Source organism: Asparagus officinalis, chromosome 8, assembly GCF_001876935.1.
Source record: "Asparagus officinalis chromosome 8, Aspof.V1, whole genome shotgun sequence".
Taxonomy (NCBI): Eukaryota; Viridiplantae; Streptophyta; class Magnoliopsida; order Asparagales; family Asparagaceae; genus Asparagus; species Asparagus officinalis.
The window spans coordinates 89165679-89187315 of record NC_033801.1 but is presented as its reverse complement, the minus strand read 5'-3'; the positions used below and the strand labels follow the sequence as shown (position 1 = coordinate 89187315).

The 21637-nt window shown below is 39.3% G+C and overlaps 1 protein-coding gene across 9 annotated transcripts; it reads right to left on the bottom strand.

Moving 5' to 3' along the window:
* Positions 7635-21088, bottom strand: LOC109819664. 9 transcript variants are annotated; one of them, XR_002241582.1, is made up of 4 exons: positions 19782-21088; positions 15629-15976; positions 15467-15498; positions 7635-8569 (listed from the first exon to the last, which is right to left on the bottom strand). XR_002241582.1 is itself a non-coding variant. In XM_020385472.1 (2 exons), the coding sequence occupies exon 1, from the start codon at positions 20943-20945 to the stop codon at positions 19782-19784; it is 1164 nt and encodes a 387-aa protein (XP_020241061.1). In that variant the 5' UTR covers positions 20946-21088; the 3' UTR covers positions 7635-8569. The 9 variants fall into 9 exon arrangements, 3 of the variants coding, with proteins under 3 accessions (XP_020241061.1, XP_020241062.1, XP_020241064.1); XR_002241581.1 differs by lacking the exon at positions 15467-15498; XR_002241586.1 differs by lacking the exon at positions 15467-15498 and having other exon boundaries at positions 7635-8162.

The window sequence follows — 21637 nt, the reverse complement described above, 5'->3', positions numbered from 1 at the left end:
AGACAAGCTTGCACAACGTCTGCTATGCATCTTAGCATATTTATGTTAACTTCTGAGATGAACATTAATTAATAGGTTTTTTTCAAAAAAAAAAGACCGTTTTTGCTAAATAATTAGCAAAAGCGACCATTTTGCTAATTATTTAGCAAAATCAACCTCTTTTTTTGGCCAACAGGCCAAAAAGAGGTCGATTTAAAAAAAAAACGCCCAGCTCAGAACATATGGGACTACCAGTCCCGTATGTTTTGAGTGAACTAATCACGAATTAGTGCTCATAGAAAACGTACGGGACTACTAGTTCCGTATGTTTTGGGCACTCATTTGATCTCCCAATCGCTGATTAGTTCACCCAAAATATACGGGACTAGAAGTCCCGTATGTTCTGAGCTGAACGTTTTTTAAAATCGACCTCTTTTTGGTATGTTGGCAAAAAAGAGGCCGATTTTGCTAAATAATTAGCAAAATGATCGATTTTGCTAATTATTTAGCAAAAACGGTCTTTTATACAAATTTTCCCTTAATTAATTAGGTTTCCTGGCACCAAAAATAGAGGGATATACAGGCTTTCTAGTTGTATTTGTTTTCTTTCAAGTTTCAACGCAATATAGAAATATCTAAAAATAAAATTTCCTTATGAATTTGATACATCTATGTGCTCCCTGATCTTTTTTACCCTAGTGACGAAATTAGCTAGAAATTGCTCCTCCAAGGATGGCTGGCCATGGCCGCACACTCTAGTTGTAATGCAAGCGCCTCCATGTAAATAAGATATTGAAGTACTTCAAACCGTGAGATGACGTAACAATAAAGGGAAGGAACTCACATGACATGCTTTGGGGTATCTGCAGCAAACTTTTAGCTATGGACGAAGTCGAGGAAATCATCCATTTTCCCTTCCTTCGTTGGAGAGATCGAGTCATGAGAACATAGCTCAGACCATCAACACCCCTCTAGCGACCGACTTGTCCTCTAGGCGTTGGCCTACAGACCTTTTTTTGTGCATTTTATGAGGGGATGCTTGATATATACAATGACGCTTCATTTGGTAGAACATAGCTTGGATAATGATGAAATAGCTTTAAATTGAATAGAGAGCTCTGAGGCATCTAAACAAAATTTGTAGAGCTAGGTACGCAAGTAAACTAAGATGGATCTTGCGATGTGCTTCTGTATTTCATGATGACATTGTGCAACTATTCATTTTTTTTAATTTTTATGTTGAATTTCTTGGCAATAACTCTAATTGAACCACCTTATTAGTTTGACTGAGCTATATATCTATGTTGCATGAGTACAAGTATGGGCACGGATGCCGGTACGGGTACGGGACACGATAAATTTGTAAAAAGGTAGGGTACGGAGACACGATTATATAGATATTTATATACACATATATTGTATATAAGAATTAATAATTTATATGAGAACAAGGATGAGAATTAAATGTCTTATAACATTTTTTATGTTTGTTTTATTATATGGATTATAAATTGAAAAATCACTAATTTTTTACCTAGACATCCAAAATAACCCTCAAACTCATTATTCGGACCTAAGCTATGTCCAACAAATTTCAAGAATGTAGGATATATGAGCAAAAAATTGTATAACAAGTGTCTTAATTTGAAACATGTATTGTTAATTTAGTACATGTCTAAATAAATATATGTATTTATGCAAGGAGTGTCCAAGGAGTTTAGATACGGGTACGTGTCGAGTTCTGTAGAGCTTTAGATTAGAAGCACCAAACGTTATTTTCTTGTACTCCGCACTGGCTTGAAATTACCATCGAGCATTAGCTTTCAAGTTGATAGTGTTGTGCGCAGCGGAAATTTCGGCAGAGTTTCTGGTGCACAATAAGAGAGAAAGATCGATAAGAATTCCCGTCTCACCAAGGAAACAAGAATCTGAAGCGGATATCTCAACCAAGTGAGATATCGGCTCTTCCTCTCATCAGTTCTAGGACTGACCTGTCGAGGGATCCTAAAAACTATTACAATGGCCACAAACTCAAACAACCAATTTTTACGTGGTTCGGCAAACTGCCTACGTCCACGGGGCAAGGAGGGGGATCTACTATTAGAGAGAAAAAGAATACAAATAGGTTTACAATTCTCACAATCTAAACCCTCAAATAGGCTCCTTGCTTTTCTTCACAAGAAAAGGTCAGCCACCAAAACTTTTATCTCTCTGCACGAAGCTCTGCACCTTTGCACGCCGCCTCTGCCTTTTTCCACCACCAAATTCTGCGCAGCAGTACCCAAGCACGTCCCCTGCCTTTACACAGCAGTCCGCACCCTTTTTGCACTTTGTAGCCGCCAGCTAAAAAAACTCCTTCGCTCACCTTTCACGGAACCCTAGACAATGATTTTATAGCCTGCAACTCAAATTCGGGTGGGCCAACGAAATTTCCGCTGAACAAATCCTCAAACAAAAGAACTCATAGCCTGCTGGACTTCTCCCACAAAAGGACTTGTGGCCCCCACTCTTGAAACCGTGTGCTTTGAAAACCGCCTCATCAACTCACACGTTTTCCTTTTTCAGCTCCTTAGCCATTCACGCGTCGCTATCAACAATTCTCCACCTCGGCGAAGTTTTCTCAAAACTGAGCCGACACCAACCAAACCAAAATTAAGACTGCCTACGTATCCTCTTGCCCAAGGAATCAAGCCGAACGTAGTTCACCCAAATGGCCGCGAACGACCTCAATCCACTAGAAGAGTTCGCAACCCTTCTCCAATATCATCAACTCTGCGGCTGATAGCACCTCCAATGGTCTCAAACACCTCCACCTGAGGCGAACCAATGGCCATATCCAAACTATGTCTGCCAGCTGCACTCGATTCAAAACCCAACTCATTATCTGCATCCGAATCCAAATGACTTCCACGCTGTGTCACCTCAGCTAGAATCCCAACCAATGCAGAATGACCTGGAGTAATCTTCATCCAATGTGGAGTAGCATCACTCTCCACCCGTTGCGATACCTCTAAGGTCTGTCCAAAACTCTCCACCTGCTGAGAATCAATTGGCTTCATCATCGAAGCCTCAATCAAAGTGACACCACCAGACCTATCTTCCAATGGAGTTTTACCTCCAATCACAGCAGTTGACAACTCTTTAATAGGATGACCCAAATATGTCGAAGCCTCTGTCCAGAAACTCTTCTACAAACCATTGCTCGACACCGATCCTCCTTCAGCAAGGTACGGTCTTCCAAATTTGTCACCCTATCTAGTTGCCCCAAGATTTCCTTTCCAACGAAGTGTCTCGAAATGCCGTGAGCTCGGCTCCAATACAGAAATAGGTCCATCTTGTACCTCCTATCAAAACCAGAATGGAGTACCTTCATGTCTATCACACACTTCTTCAATCTGTTGGATACTACTAGGACTTTCTCCAAAGGGGATTTGGTTGCAACCCAAACACGCCTAGAACAGCCACCAACAAAGGAAACCAAACGCCTATTACCTCCCAATAATGCCCCCTTGGAAGGTCCCCAAACATCCACGTGAACTCCTCTAGAACGACCCTTAGCACGGTGAATAGAGGTGCCAAACTTCACCTCGGTCTTCTTGCTCACATCAACATGTTCACTGGACTTTAAATTGCAGGTCTTCGCACCCTCTTTCAATCTATGCGAGAAATCAATACTGGAATGGCCAAGCCCCAAATGCCGCAGTCTAGTCGAATCAACAGAAGTCGCCAGCTCTCCACCTGTCACTATACCTCCAGTCAAGTAATACAGGTTATTTCTCCTGACGCCCTTCATCAAAATACGAGAGTCTCTCGCAATCTCGAGAACCATGTCCTCAACACGAACCTTCAGACCCTCTCCAACCAAAGCTCCAATCGAGATCAAGTTCTTCCTCAAAAAAGAAACATATCTCACATCGTTTAACTCTCTAACAGTCCCGTCAAACATCTTTATGCGAATTCTTCCTATCCCAAGGATCTGGCATGCACGGTTATCAGCCATGTACACCACACCACTATCCACCAGCTTCTCAAAACTGGAGAACCATTCCCTTCTAGGGCACACATGATAGGTCGCACCACTATCCAACATCCATTCAGATTCCTCCGAATAGCTATCTGTAGGACTGATAGAAAGCGAATAAATAGAAGAGTCAGAATTATTACCATCCGATACGATGTTTGCTTCTGATGATGGTTGCTTCCCTTTTCCCTTCTGCTTATTCTTCATCCATTCGTCGAGCTTTGGGCAGTCTTTCTTCCAATGACCAGTCTCCTTGCACCAAGCACACTGATCTTTTCCTACTCTAGACTGTGACTTCCAATTCTTTCGGTTTGGACCATTCCCTCTTGCGATCAACGCCTCCGCTACCGGCTCAACCGAAGCCTCCTTATCCTTCTTTCGAAGCTGATAATTCACAAGTGCAGCGGTGACCTCACTATACGAAAGTGATGCCTTCCCATTAATCAGAGTAAGAACGAAGGTCTCATATTCCTCGTCGGGCAAGGAACTCAACAACAGCAACGCCTTGTCCTCATCTTCAATCTTGACATCCACATTCGCCAAATCCGCAAGAAGCTTTGTGTAGTGGTTCATGTGATCTCTAATGGAGGTTCCCTTCTTCAACTGGAAACGATAAAGTCTCCTCTTCAAATGCAAGCGATTTTCCACACTCTTGGTCAAATACTTGCTTTCGAGAATCTCCCAAATCTTCTTCGCAGAAGTCTCATTCATCACATCATATTTTAGATCTTGAGTCAAACAAGACCTAATCACACCACACGCCGTTCGATTCATCTTTTTCCAAACCTTCTCTTCAATCTCATCTGGCTTGCCATCTAACTCCAAGGTATCCTCCAAATTCTGCGCGTTCAGCGCATCCAAAACCTCGCATCTCCATAATCCAAAGTTGTTTGTGCCATTAAATTTCTCCACATCTATCTTCATAGAGTGGATATTCAAACTCTGAATAGTCTTCACGCCAGAAGAACCACCCTCGACTCCCGAAGCACCTTCTTTCCCCGACATCTTACGCACCAACGAACGAAGAATAGATCCAAAACTGAAAAGATAGAGTCTTTACCAAAATGACTGTGATTATGTAGTGGTCTCTGTTGTGCGCAGCGGAAATTTCGGCAGAGTTTCTGGTGCACAATAAGAGAGAAAGATCGATATAAGAATTCCCGTCTCACCAAGGAGACAAGAATCTGAAGCGGATATCTCAACCAAGTGAGATATCGGCTCTTCCTCTCATCAGTTCTAGGACTGACCTGTCGAGGGATCCTAAAAACTATTACAATGGCCACAAACTCAAACAACCAATTTTTACGTGGTTCGGCAAACTGCCTACGTCCACGGGGCAAGGAGGGGGATCTACTATTAGAGAGAAAAAGAATACAAATAGGTTTACAATTCTCACAATCTAAACCCTCAAATAGGCTCATTGCTTTTCTTCACAAGAAAAGGTCAGCCACCAAAACTTTTATCTCTCTGCACGAAGCTCTGCACCTTTGCACGCCGCCTCTGCCTTTTTCCACCACCAAATTCTGCGCAGCAGTACCCAAGCACGTCCCCTGCCTTTACACAGCAGTCCGCACCCTTTTTGCACTTTGTAGCCGCCAGCTAAAAAAACTCCTTCGCTCACCTTTCACGGAACCCTAGACAATGATTTTATAGCCTGCAACTCAAATTCGGGTGGGCCAACGAAATTTCCGCTAAACAAATCCTCAAACAAAAGAACTCATAGCCTGCTGGACTTCTCCCACAAAAGGACTTGTGGCCCCCACTCTTGAAACCGTGTGCTTTGAAAACCGCCTCATCAACTCACACGTTTTCCTTTTTCAGCTCCTTAGCCATTCACGTGTCGCTATCAACAGATAGTTTTAGCATGCATGAGGTAAGCAACATGATTCTGTCTGAAGACTCCTTTAACAGTTCTTGGATTTTGCCATTTTGGCAGCTTATGAGTTCATGGTGCTAAAGGCAACTGAATGGAGTAGTGATAACTAAACTATTATGCATATACTATTTTGATACTACAAAAAAAAAAGTATGTAGTTCAATCGATCTCTTCAACTTTTCTCAAAACTAATGACTCGTCAACGGAGCCCACTTTTCTCTCTTTTGTGGTGCAGAAGTAGTGTAGAAGAGAATAACGTAGTTATCATAAGTCAATAAAATAAACTAACTTAGAATATTTATATAAATGGAAGCTTCAACAGGAAATCCAGATTATTTGGGAAAAATATTCACGAGGTGTTCTCTTCATTTTTTTCGTAGGAAATTAATTAGATAATAATGTATATCATTGTCATATGAGAAAATTTCCATGTATGATAAGGATGTGACACAATCTCCACCAAGTGAATAAAGAGCGGAGAGAGACTCTCATAATCACACTTTGTTGGGATTGTGATACATCACTGTATACGTCCCTCATATGACGTGCGGTACCCATTAACCTCAATTAATTATGATTCTACATTGACAAATTACAACGTCACATATTTTAAAGATATTAGTGAACTATTTACATGCTTTTAATTGTAATCATGAAATTATCTCGTTCCCATAAGAACATTGGGCGTTGCATAATGACCTATAGTTGTTTCTGGCGATCACTGTCGTCTTATGCAGGACATTTTGAGACGACGTTCCTCATCTCACTTTTTACGATGGTGCTGAGATTGTTGTCTTTCCTAAAAAAGTATCAGGATGCAGATGTAAATTGCAAGTACCAAGCGGTTATTTTAGACGTTAGAGTTTGCAAATGGGGGTGAAGAGTTGAAGTTCTGACTTTGAAAGATACACGATTTTGGAAGGAACTCTCAGACTCAGGGAGTAGTATGTTATGGATAAGAACGGCGGTAACGCCCAATACGAGCTTGAACTGAGAGCATCTCCAACAGCTTCCCCAAAATTTTCTCTAAAATGGAGAAACAAAAGTCATATTCTCCAAATTACAACAGCTTCCCCAAAATTTTCTCTAAAATGGAGAAACAAAAGTCATATTCTCCAAATTATTTTTGCTCTAACTCCAACAGCTTCCCCATTTTGAAAAATCGCATTTATTACAATAATAAAGCTCTCCCCAAAAATTTGGAGAATGCTGCAGATTTGGGGAAGACTCCCTATTTTTTCTCCTCCTTCCCTATTTTGGGGAATGGGATGGGGAATCTGTTGGACAAAAAAAAAAGTTCTATATTCTCCAAATTTGAGTATTTCAAGAAGATGTGAAAGCTGTTGGAGATGCTCTGAGATCCACAGGCTAAAGTCAAGAAGCTGTCTGCAGTTCTGAGATCTCCAGAGGAGAATGGTGCTTTTGAAAGAAATGACATGTTTTTTTTTGCTGGTCTAAGAGATGATAAACCTTGTGATTGTTATGTAAATTAATATATTTGGTGATGAGTTGTTGATTAAGCCATATATACCTAGTGCACGCTCAAGTTTATGAAATTGTAGTTATATTCATGCATTACCTTTGATCGCATGCACCACCATCTGTATCCAACCAAGCATAAATTTATACTTATAACCACATTGTTTACAACAAAATCGAATGATTAAACTTTTTCCCGTTTTTCTAGTAACCAAAATTTTCTATAAATTTGTACAAATAAAACTCTAAGCAGAAATTGAGCAGGCAAAGACAAAACGTAAAGAAGAAAACACCAACAAAGCCGACAAAAGCATAGTAGACCGCGGGTGCGCAGCGATAATCTACGCAGCCCATGCTTGGCAATCAACGTCATTAACGTCTTCGTCACAATGAGGTACTCCGAAGATGCAACAAAAAACTACAACCACATATGCATGTGAATCTTACTCCTTAGAGAGAGAGAGAGGTAATTACAAAGCGTTAACGCACAAACGTCTCTCCAATGATTTTCTTTGCTAGCTATAATCTTCAAGAAAAATAATGCTGGCAGCATCGAAGGGGAGACACCGGGAAATAACTCTCGATAGTGACAACGGGAAATAACTCCTGATAGTCTTCGTTGATACCATTGGCTACCCAGACCCGAGAACTGAAATAACTCCATCTTCACCATCATCACTACGTTGCAAATGAAGGGCCAGACCAACATCCCCAGTTCTGAATGAGTAAACAAAGCGCCGTCATGTCACAATCTCGACTGCTCTCAACTTCACAGGTATGGAAAGTGAAGTGATGATGAAGCTCCTACTGCGAGGGGAACAGAAGAAACAATAAATCCATTAAAGTTTAGTGGCTTTTCACACAAATCACGTAGGCCGACTGCATGTAGTAAACAAAAAGACTGCAATTAAGAAACAAACAATAACTAGTTTCTGATTCTACAAGCATCAGAGATAGAGAGCATCCTCAACTCTTGAACCCCAAATCAACAGCATTTGGCATTTGCATTTTCCACCTGCATCCATCTTAACTTCTTTAGGAAAAAAATATGAGCATCATCAGAGAATGCGAGTTGAGGAATTTCAAAGTGAAATAGCAGTTCTCGCCATCATCTTTCCAAGGAATACGCCAGTTTGTCCTTCAATCCATGAAAGATCACATGACAAAACATTTAGTATTCTGCTTCTGCTGCCTTATCTTTAAATCTTCTGGTCCTGAAATTTACTGGCACAGGTCAACAAGAGTACCTCATGCGGCAAGTGCAAACAGTGTTATGGCCTTAAATCAAAGTAGAAAAACTCATATAAACCTAGTAGATGAATCTCCACACCGAGTGTTATGGGGGGAAATGATCATATAGAGGGCCCTCCAAAGAAAATCATAAAGGTAGAGAGGGATGAATATATATACGTAATCTAGCATGAATTTTAACACGAATCCTGATGCACAAATCACCTTCAGTAACCAGCAGCTCATGCAGCTCATATAGAGGGAAAATGATCATATAGAGGGCCCTCCATAGAAAATCATAAAGGTAGAGGGATGAATATATATATGTAATCTAGCATGAATCTTAACACGAATCCTGATGCACAAATCACCTTCAGTTACCAGCAGCTCATACTGCCTACTCCGTAGACTGTACAGAGACAACAAACGCAATCGTAGCAAGTGCACTGATAAACAGTATTGACTTCACTGCCTTTTTTTGTGGTCAATGAACATGAATTTCATTTATCACATGAACGGTGAAAGTACAATCTAATACCTAGGCATACCTGAGATTACATAGTCAAAAATCAACTGAAAAAACTACTACACAGATTTCCAATCTCTCTCAACAAACACACATCCTACCTCAAATCATCTACCCATCTTTGAAACTGAGCAGGTATAGTTCTATGATACAAGACTGTAAGTATACGAACTTCAATCATTTCGAGCGTACATTCCGGAATCTTCCATTTGCCAGTATACAACCGCAAGTTCCTCTCCATCCATATGAAATATATTGTAGCTGCTAGCACGATCTTCTTCACCTTCTTAACATATAAGATTTTCCCACGCAAACACAAAGAGAACCAATTAATCACCAGATTCCATGAACAAGACCGATACTGGAAGTTCAGCCACTCCATATCTAAATTCCAAATTGTTGAGACCTGTTATTTAGTATCACATCGGTTAGGGACAAGCTCCTTTGTTTCCCCTAAATACTGTTAATAACATCCAAGAGAGAGCTAATAATCTCTCTAAGGAGTTTCACATTAACATAGTATCAAAGCCACCCTCCCCTCCTCTCTCCAATTCTAAACCCTAGGAGTCACCCTCTCAAACCTTAGCCGACACCCCTCTCAAACCCTACCTGTCACCCACCACCATCAAACCCTAACCCTTAACCCTCCGCCATGAATCATAGCTGCCACCACTTTTGACCACATCGCCACCACCCACAATAGGATCCGAACCGAGCTTTCTTCCAAACCTTGCCACTTGGCCGCTATACTGTTCATCCGGCCCTAACTCTACTCGATCAAACTAATCATTTGGCTTAACCAAATAGATCTTCATGGATCTTAAACTAATCATTTGTTTTAACCTACTAGATCTTCATAGATCTTAAGCTAATCATTTAGCTTAATTAACTACATCTTCATAGATTTTGAGCTAATCATTTAGCTTTCAAACTAGACCTTCATAGATTTTTAATTAATTATTTAGCTTAACTAACTAGATCTTCCTAGATTTTAAACTAATCATTTAGCTTAGTTAATTGGATCAAGCTAATTATTTAGCTTCATCTTACGATTAGTCGTTAAAAATCTCTTTGAAGAAACCAACTTTACAGGATGGTTTTACTTAGTGGATTGAATACTTGTGGTGATTACTTGTTGTGGATTTATTACTTGATGACTATTTATTGATGATTTGATTATTGGGAACTACTTTGTTGTTGGGTGATGTTGATAGTTATTTACCGAAAGATTATTAGTTGAAAGATCTTATTTGTTGTATTGATGGCTTCCTTTGGTGATTCTGCTAATTCGATGACCGGGAGAGTTGAGACGAAGATCCACACGGAGACGCTCTCTAACAAAAACACTGACCAGAAATTAAATGGGTCCAACTACCTACTTTAAGTATAAGCTACTGGTTCGAGTTTATGTTTCAGGTAGAGAAAAGGATCATCATCTTACAGATGACCCCCCTGCCAATTACTACCTCATAAAAACAAAATGACACTAGTCTACTTCATCAAATTTGGAACAACATTAAACCACAGGTCCTTTAGCTAGCAGTTCACTATAATATAGTGAAACAGGTGTGGAAATTCTTGGAGCGTATGTATTCAGGTCGTGGAGGACATCCTAATCGTGTATAATGTCATTCAAGAGTTATTTTGGAGAAAGATGGACGACCATAGTCAGACATTTGATGAGCATTATGGCAACTTCAATCGCCTCACAAAGGAGCTAAGATAGATTTTCCTCACGAGAGATGTTCAGAAGATGTAAGACCAGTGAGATCAACTAATGGTATTCACATTTCTTGGTTCTGTTCCCCACTCTTATAATTCAGCACGATCACAAGTCATTGGCAACTTTGTTATATGATCCTTAGTAGAGACATTACTTTTTAAGATCAGCAGCGCAAACAGTTCTAGTACGTACCGTCGCAGAGTCTGCCAATAGGTCTGCTCTCGCCACACAGAGTAGATAGTCGATCAGTCGTGGGGGTAGTCGTATTGGAGACCGCTTTGATAGATGCATGGGACATTTTGGAGTACATAGGGGATGCAGTGATAGTCGACGAGAAGTTGTATGGGAGGGTTCATCTGATTCCTCTATCCATTGCCATTATTATAAGAAACCTGGTCACATGAAATTCCATTGTCCTCAGCTACCAGGGAAACAATCTCGGTATGCACATGTGACTACATAGGCGAGTCCTATAGGTGATGAAGCCCGATGCCAGCTTAAGCAATTTTAGCTCTGGTTATTCTAACAATTCAAGAAGACACAATTCTCTCCTGCTACAGTTACACCTGCCTAGCTAGGTAAAACCATTACTTATCTTATATCATCATCATCTTGTATTTGGGTTATAGCTTCAAGGGCAAGTGATCATATAATTAGGAACCGATGTATATTATCCTCCTACACACCTAACACCTCCTTTTCTTCGGTAGTCTCGGTTGATGGATCACCACACCTGCGAAAGGTGTTGGATCTACCACCATTAGTACTATTCTACTTTTATTTGTGTTATATCTTCCTCATTTTTATTCAATCTCTAATCTGTTAGTAGGATTACTAAAGCATTTAATGTACGATCGTATTTTCCCTACACTGTATTTTTTGGCACTGACCGTGAGCAGGCAGCATTTTGCCCTAACCCAGGTGTCCTGCATCACCTCTACATCAGGCTTTGATGAACATTGTTGGTTTGGTCATCCCCTTCTTTCGGTTCTTAGAACTTTGATTGCAGATTTGAATCATGTCGAGCCCTTAGAGTGTGAGTCGTATCAATTCAAAAAAACACTAATGTGTGTCCGAGTCGCGTCAATAAGAGGGTTAGTAACCCATTTGATGTAGTGCATTCGGACGTATGGGGTCCTTATTTTGTTCCATCCAAACCCGATTTTTAATATTTTATTAGTTTTGTGGATGACTTTTCTCGCATGACTTGAATCTACTTGATAAAAAATGTTCTAAAATATTTTCTATTTTTAAAGTTCTTCATGCCGAGGTTAAAAATTAATTTCATAATACCATTAAAACTTTAAGAACAAATAATGCTAAAGAATATTTTGATAGCTCATTCACAACATATTTGGAAGATGATGAAATTTTACATCAGTCATGTTGTACTTGCATACTGCAACAAAATAGGGTGGCTGAGCGTAAGTACAGACACTTATTAAAAACTGCTAGGACCTTACTATTTCATCATCAAGTTCCAAAATATTTTTGGGGATGCTATTTTGACAGAGTGCTACTTAACCAATAGATTACCCTCATCTGTCGTACAAAATAAAACTCTGATCTCTCTTTTATATCCAGCTGAAGAGGCTTTTCATTTACCTCCTAAGATCTTGGGTCTCTATGCTTTATTCACAATCATAGTCCTCAACGGACAAAATTAAATTCAAAATCTCCTAGGAATATTTTTCTTTGATATTCTAAGACTAAAAAATGGTACATATGTTATTGCCTTTTTTAAATTGGTATATTGTTTCATCTGATGTTATCATCTTTGAGAACAAACCAGGACATATTGCCTTTGATAAAAGCTTAGACCCTCTTGATGATTATGACTATCTTATTGTTCGGGAAACTACTGTCAATGTTCCTTTCAAGACCGTTTTACAAACTGATCTACCATCCAAGTTTACAAAACCAGTTCAGGTTTATACAAGACGTATTGTTCTGCAACCTGAGCTATTATCCAACTCTATCCTAGAGTCTGATATACTAGCAAATCAAAATGTGGTCATAAAACCAAGTGCTCAACCCACTAATGATCTTCCTATTACCTTCCGAAAGGGTAGGTGATCTTGTTCTCGGAGTTCTCAGAATTCTCTTACACACTATGTCTCTTACTCTTCGTTATCTCTATATTATTCTTTCATATCTTCTTTGGGTTCTCACCCGGTTTCTAACAATTTGTCAGAAGCTCTATCTAACATATGTTGGACAGTGTCACAGTGGTAATGCAAGACGAGATAACGACCTTAGAGCAAAATGAGACTTGTGATCTTATTTCCCTACCACGAGGAAAGAAAGCGGATGGTTGCAAATGAGTTTATACTATCAAAATAAATCCAGATAGCTCTCTACCTCGCCTCAAAGCTGGACTAGTTACGAAGGGACATTCACATATCTATGGTCTTGATTATAGCGATACCTTCTCTCCTGTAGCTAATATGACATTTGTCCACATGCTTATTTCACTTATTGCTTGCTATCACTGGCTACAACATAAGTTGAAAATTAAGAATGCATTATTTAATGGTATTCTTGAGGTTTGTATGGAGCAACCACCAGATTTTATTGCTCAGGGGGAGTGTGGCAAGGTTTGCAGGTTAAAAAAATCCCTCTACAGCTTGAAACGATTTCCAATAGCTTAGTTCAGACGTTTTGCAGTAGTTATCCAGACCATTGGTCTTCATCGAGCTCAGAAAGACCACCCTATTTTTTGGAGATTTCATGATGGAAAGCAGATTCTTTTGATTGTAAATGTTGACGATATTGCGATCATCGGTGACGATGCATAGGGCATTAGTCATTTGAAGAAGTATCTACACCAACGATATCAAGCCAAGGACCTTGAATTTTTAAAATATTTTCTAGATATCGAGGTGGCTAGATCGAAGAAGGAGATTCTCTTATCTCAAAGAGAAATATGTGTTTGATATGTTAATAAATGCTGGGATGTTAAAATGCAAGGGTATTGACTCACCTATGGATGACAAGGTCAAACTACTACTAGCTCATGTGGGAGTTACTGAAGGATGCTGAAGAATATAGATGACTTGTAGAGAAGCTAAATTACCTAACAGTCACGAGACCAAATATTATAATTTACGTCAGTGTGGTTAGTCAATTTCTCTTGGCACCTAGGAAAGCTCATATAGAAGCTGTAAAGAGGATTCTTAGATATTTTAAGAAAACTCCAGGAAATGGAGTACTCTATTCAGATAGCGGTCATATGAGTTGTAGGATTCTCAGATGCAGATTGGGCAGTATCTCCTAAGAATAAACAATCAACTACTGAGTATTATGTGTTTCTTGGAAGAAATTTAATATCATGGAAGAGTAAGAAACAGAGTGTAGTCTCTCGCTCTATAACTGAGTCTGAGTATCGAGCCATGTCGAATTTGACTTGTAAACTGATCTAGGGTAGAGAAATATTAACAGAGATAGGTTATCCTCCAGAGTGTCCCATAGGCTTGTATGGAGATAACAAGGCCGCCATACACGTAGTTGAGAACTCTATGTTTCATGAGAGGACAAAACACATAGATATTGATTGAGACTTTATTCGCGAGAAGATGAAGAAGGAAATCATTAGAACCAAGTACATACCATCAGGACATTAACTTGTAGATATTCTCATAAAACATCTTAGCATTGTTTTAAATATCGACCGATAATCGATATTATCGGCCGAGTTATCGGATTTGGGAGCTCTCCGCTAGGATAACTTGGATTTTTAATCGGTTATCGTTTTTGTAGGTTTATCGGCGATTTATCGGCGTTATTGGCACTTATCGGCCGATAAGTAAGACTTTTTTATCGGGATTATCGGGATTATCGGCCCATTTTGACTAACATTAAATTTTTTTTAAGGCTATGCAATCGAATGGTTTCATCGTGCGGTCAAGATGCAAGTTTTGTTTTCTACAATTGGTTAATGATTCTAAACATGATGGTTTATACTTTGGTATGTTTATATTTCATTAAGCATGATTAGATTATATTTTTTAGTTGTTATATTATATATACACATCATCCAGTATATCACTCCGATAAATACTACTTATCCCCGATATATCCCCGATTTCCGCTATCCGATAAGGATTTTTTTCTACAATTGGTTAATGATTCTAAACATGATGGTTTATACTTTGGTATGTTTATATTTCATTAAGCATGATTAGATTATATTTTTTAGTTGTTATATTATATATACACATCATCCAGTATATCACTCCGATAAATACTACTTATCCCCGATATATCCACGATTTCCGTTATCCGATAATGATTTTAGCCGTCCGATAAATCCCCGATAACCGATATTTAAAACCTTGCCTCTTAGAAGAATAGAAGTGAATTTTATCTGTAACAAGTTAGACATGTACGATATGTATGCTCAGCTTGAGGGATAGTTTTGAGAGAGTTGTTACTTAGTCCCACATCGGTTAGGGACAAACTCTTTTGTTTTCCTAAACACTATTAATAACATCTAATAGAGAAGTAATAATCTCTCTAAGGGTTTCACATTAACACAAATAAAAGATGAGAATGGACAATAAAAAATAGATAAGTCCTACAAACTATGAGAGCATAAAACACGTGATTTAGTAGAAATAATCCTCCTCTTACAGAGTCTATCTTGAGAAAGCGGCCTCTGAAGTCTGAAGATTCGCCATCCACAAAATACAAGAGTGCTTTGGGGTTATATATTTGCCATACTAAATGAGACCAAGACACCTCAATGGAAGCACAAATAGTATCACCAAAAAGCTTTAACCGATAAGAACGTACCATTGCTTCTCCAGGACTGAAACAAGGCAATGATACCATCAGAAGACCCCCATTTAGATAAAGCTTTATCCCTCAGCTTAAGAATCTGTTTCCACATCTAAAAGTAATCGACTCTTTCATTCACAGTCCAAATATCAGCTCTCCTTCTTAAATAAGTTCCATGAACCTTTTGACCCAAGCAACTCTTTACTCACATGAATACACCATAGCAATTTAATACCAGCAGCAAAGCTCGAGTCCACTGACAAGAATACACCCAGTCCTCCATATTTCATACATTTACATAGAATCTCCCAAGCTACTAACGGAACTCTATTAGCTTCATGAGAGCCTCCCCAGAGGAACTTCCTACACATATCATCAGCCTTCTTTAGCAATTTCTCAGGAAGAATATAATTAAGTCCAAAAAACCAGTACGCCAAATATAGCAGTCTTTAATAGGTGAAGTTTACAAGCATAGGAAGTCTTTTTACTCTTCGAACACTGAAATTGAGCAACCAACTTAGACAATAAGGGAGCACAATCATGAAAAGATAGTCTTCCACACACCAAAGGAACCCCCAATTATCTAATAGGAAGAGAGCCTTCAACAAACCCACAAAAATGCAAAATCTCCGCCCTAACTGTATGCTCATCGTCCCCCAGGAAAACAGATTTTGTAGGATTTTCCATCAAGCCAGATATGCCTTTAAACACATCAACCACATGCGCAAGAGTAAGCATAGAATAAGATCATTTGCAGATATAAGATGGCCCACTCTAAGCTTGGCACACTTAGGATGAAAATTAAAATTCATATCCACACTCAGCATATCGAACATTCTAAAGAGACACTCCATCCCTAGAACAAACAAATATGGAGACAATGGTATTGACTTCATTGTTAGTTGATAATAATCTGTGCGTTAAGATTTGTTTTGAATTGTTAGTTGATAATAATCTGTGCATCAAGATTTGTTTTGAAAAGGGTGTTTTCATCCCCTATCTATATGATTTTCTATAAAGGGCCCTCTGTAGGTTTTTCCCAGTGTTATGGCCTCTTTACCTGAAAGTACAGCGTAAGTCTTAGGGACTAATGGTTCTTTGACAAAACACAAACATCATCATTACACAATAGTCAATGTAGATTACATAACAGTATCGTTTCATGGTTACCGTTGATAGCATGCAGAAGCTTTAAAAATAAACTCAAAATATGTGAATTTGCAAAATTTGAATAAACTTGAGCAAATCATATTTAATTTCCTGAAAAAAAAAGTAACTTGTGAAAATTCCCAAATAATCTGGAGAAGATGACTTCCTGTTAAAGCTTCGATTTATAGGGTATCCTCTAAATTAGCTTATTCATTTACCGTAAGAGCCTAGGAGCTCTTATACTCATAGGGCCCAAGGACGGTCAGGACTGTCAGACAAAATCATGATTCTTACCTCATGCATGCTAACGAGATCAACTTAAAGCTAATGCAAGTTGGTAGGTTAAGCCAAGCATAAAAAACCTTAACTAAACGATCCATAAATTTATATCCTTCTCCGAATGGGTCCTATGGAGCCAGTGAGAAATATCAGATTATAATGATTGCAGTTGTAGGTATTTATATACAGGCTACAGCCCATACAAACTAGACAGGTGGTTCAATCAATTTTGAAGAGATCAACAACCAGGGATAGAGATCCTTGTACATCATGGAGATAATCTTAATGGTAATGAGATTGAAAGATGGGGGATAGAAATTGTTGTACATAGACAGAGTAATCAAATGATCAACGTTGAGGTCATGAAAAAAAAGGAACTCGCCGTGAAGAAAATCTCAATAGTAAATATCTGATATTGAACCCATAAAGTAGGAAATCTCATTAATAGATATTAATACGGGTCAAATCCGAAATTTTGAATGTGACAGCAATAGATTTTCAAAAGAGAGAGAGCTCGACAAAAGGGGTCAAAGGGCACCAATCCGGCATGAGAGGGGATGGCAGATCTGACGAGAAACACTAATGAAAAGCAACAAAATCGATCAGCATAACGGCGAAGATGATTAGTGTGCTTTGCCCGAACGAAGTATGACTGATGGATATTTAGAAATCGGTGATATCAATAGATCTGAAGAAGATTAAAACCGAATCTTGCATGATGTCAAAGCCGCCGAGGAAAAATGCGAAGATGATGTTTGCAGTAAAACATCATCAACAGACCTAAGATTAAGAAAGAAGAGAGATCTCACTACGATTAAGAACCTAGCTCTCATGCTACATTAGATTCAGAGAATATGAAGAAGAATTGTCTCTCTTATTGATATTTGATTGACTCATATCACAAGAGATGATTGCATATGTTTACATATGATAAAAGACGCCAATGAAGGCACTACTGCAACTTATATATAGTCAAAGACTTAATATAGGGAATCTCAGTAACAAATAGGAAATAAGAGAGTATATGCATATACCAATTTTAGGTATATGCACTAATAAATATAGGAGATATGGAGTATATACCCTATTACATTTAACATATAGCTTACTACATCTAATATGTGTCTCCAATAATATTTAACAATGGGCATGAAAAAGCGTGAAAGGTGCATCCTATGTGAGAACACTCTAGTTAATCATTATTTGCAGTCCAATAGTTTCCTGCACTAAAGCCTGCTTCCTACTTCCACGCAACCAAACATGTACAAAGAGCAGTCTCCTTCATTGACTAGAAATAACCATCTCCATTTTACTGTCAACTTCACGTTCATTTTTTAACCTATGGTCTTAACCATTTCTTTGACCATGATCTGAAACTCAAGACTGACCCACTATTCAATCAGTGTCGCAAATATCCAGACTTATGAATACACTTATTTTCAATCATATCCTCCAGCTTACAGTTGCCATCTGTTTCTGCATTATAATCACTATACTTTTCTTTTGTATAAAAAGAACTGAAAAGGATATGAAGAAACAAGGAGTTGGGCTTCAGCAGAGCTGATTGAAAAAGAAAATTTTCATGTTCACAAGGCAACTTGTATTACTTACTATGTTCCTTTCAATCGTCTGTTGTTTACGAAAGGTTAGTGATAATTAAAAATCGAGCAAGATCATTCATGTGCACTCAATAAACCAGTGACATGATACCAAGCAATTCAAAGATACAGCTTAATTTCCTTCTACTTCTGTACTAACCAGAACATAACTGGGGGTTCATGAAAAACACAACCTATTAGCATCCTGTATCTCCATGAATTTCAACCAAGCATAGAAAGAATACGCTGAACATTTACCACAGCTATGTAAGCTTACACATGCGTATTCTCCGTGGTCCTAGTAAATTAATAATACAACAAAAAACAACTGGGATAGAAATTTAATTACAATCCTGTGTAAGAGCTTAAGGTGTGACCTAAGTTGCATGGATATAGGTGCTAGTACAGCTGCAGGTGCAGGTACGCATACGGCATACGGGAAGGTCCAATTTGTGAAAGGTAGACTACGGGGGCATGGCCAGGATCACAGTTCCAAACTGTAATTTTCTATTGAATATGGGCTAAAACGAACCAGACCTCAACCATCAACTTTCAGAAACTGGACCTGAAGTGTAGGATATACACCCAAGAAGTGAGTGTTTTAAATTAAAGAGGTAATTGCATACTAGTCCCTTAAATCATCTTTGATTGCCAAAAAGTCGCTCAAATATCAATATTTGCCCAAAAAATCTCTAAATTTTAACAGAAAATTTAGCCCAGCTGCAGTTAGAAATTTTAAGGGAAAATTTAACAGAGGGACGATTTGGCAATAAAATTTATGATTTGAGGGACTTTTTGGCAACTGAGATTTGAGAGACTTTCTGGCAATTAAAGATGATTTAAGGGACTAATACGCAATTACCCTACAGAAAAACATGTATTATGTAATTTGAGTACACTTTTGAATAAACGTATCACGTATGCATATACTCAAGGAGTGTCCATGAAGTGTCAGGTACGGGTACGAATACAGGATTTGTCAACTGCGGGTACAGATGCAACATAGGCAATGACCGTTTAATGTGTCTCCCTTACTGAGTCATATTAAACATAAGCCTAACTGACAATAACAAATACCCTAAACAGAAAACAATACGGTAATCAGTAATAATACCACGATTGAGTAAGGAAGTACGAATTACCTAGGCAGCTCTATTTCTACATCCATGCATAAACATCTCCTGAAGCTCTGGAACCTCGTACTGATGCGGGACAATGAACTTGTCCATAAACGCCGTGTCTGAATAAGTCATGACAGTAGCCAACTTGCGCTCTTTATCAAGCAATCCTCTCGACAACAACAGTTTCATCACTTTATGACGTGGAATCAGTCTCTTCTCCAAGCTAAACATCAGCAGCAAAGGGTATCGGGCAACATAACCAGGCTCACACTCAGCTCCCTTCAACAAGAACTCCATCTTTGTAGCCAGCATTTTCTGGGAGATGCACAAGAACAGCGGAGCTTTCGAGGATGCGGAAATGAACTCAGCCTCTGACCACCCAAACTTCTTCATGATCTCACGATTGGCTTTCAACTTAGCTTTGCTTACATTGCTAAGAGCCCAGAGAGCCCATATAAACATCCCCGAGCCTCGAGCAATACCTATTTCCTTCTCAACTCGGTCAGCAGCTGCGGTCAAGGCTTGTGGGCTCTGGGCGAAGACGCTAGGGCTACTGCGAGCCACCATTGTGATCTTCTCATCAGAGATGCCACAGCTGCGAAGAAAGGAGATATTGGGCATCACAGTCTTCTCGATGTTCTGCGAAATAACGTTGTTTTTTCTCCTCAAGAGCCTAATGAGATGATCCCTAGAACCTAGCAGGCCTTGCCAAAACTGGATACTTGGGAGGATTTTCCTGTTGAAATTGAGGCATATTACTCTGTGGTTTGAATTGATGAGGTCAGTGAGATCGGAACCGGCGAAGCCAATGTCGCTCAAAGACTTGAACTTTGGAGCTAGGCTTTTCTCCACGTTGAGAAGAAGGCATTTCGGGTTCCAAGCTACGGTCTTTTTTATGTGGGCATGGGTGAAACCGTGGGCTTCCATGAAGGCAATGAAGGATTGGGGCCTGTCGAGGGATTTGAGGGAGGACAGATATTTGGAGGCTCTGATTGCTTTTTCTGAAGAGAACCCAAATTTGTCTACGAGATAATCAACGATGAAATGATGGGCTTTGGGGAGAGGGAAGGATGATGGGCTGGTGGCGGCGGAGGAGGAGAGGAGGCGAAGTGGTTGCAGAGCTCCGAGAAGGCGGCCATGGCGGCAGCAGGAGAAGGAAGAAGGGAGCTTGAACATCAATAGCATCAGCAATTTCTTCTCTCTTGTTGCTGTGAATTCAATGGGGAGCCGATGCGTATGATCTGATGAAGGGTTTTAGCAGCAACAATTGATATAAAATCCGTCGAGTGTTGGGATTAGGTCACCCGGATCTTTATATTTGGAAACCAGTCTCGTGCCGTTAGGTTTTTTACATTTAAAAATACATTAACTTTGAAGAAATTTTCATAATGAACTCATTCTCAATTTTATTCTCAAAAACCGACCAACTTCAAAATTTATTACCAAAATCGATTAACTTTCTCGTCATGTCAGCTTTATGGCTAGAGAGTATGTCGATTTAAAAAAAATCACGATCTTAATTAGTCGGTGTTGCCAACCCCAACTAATTAGGACCTCGCACACAACGCTTTAGTAATTTGGCAGCTAAATTGTTCGGGGTTCGAAACCCCAACTAATTTAGTCATTGCAAAAATGGTCGGGTTGGAAACCTCGACCATTTCAAAATACCTAATTTGAAATGGTCGGGGTTCCTAACCCGACCAATAGCAGAGAATGGCCAACCCAAGTTGGGAAAGTGGGAAAGTGGGAAATTAGCTAAGTGACACAATACTCGGGGTTGCCAACCCCGACTACTTGTTCTGGGTCCCGCCCCAATATAAACTAACCGAAACCCTTTTCCCCCAACCCCATCTCTCCCAGCTGCATCTCTCTTCTCC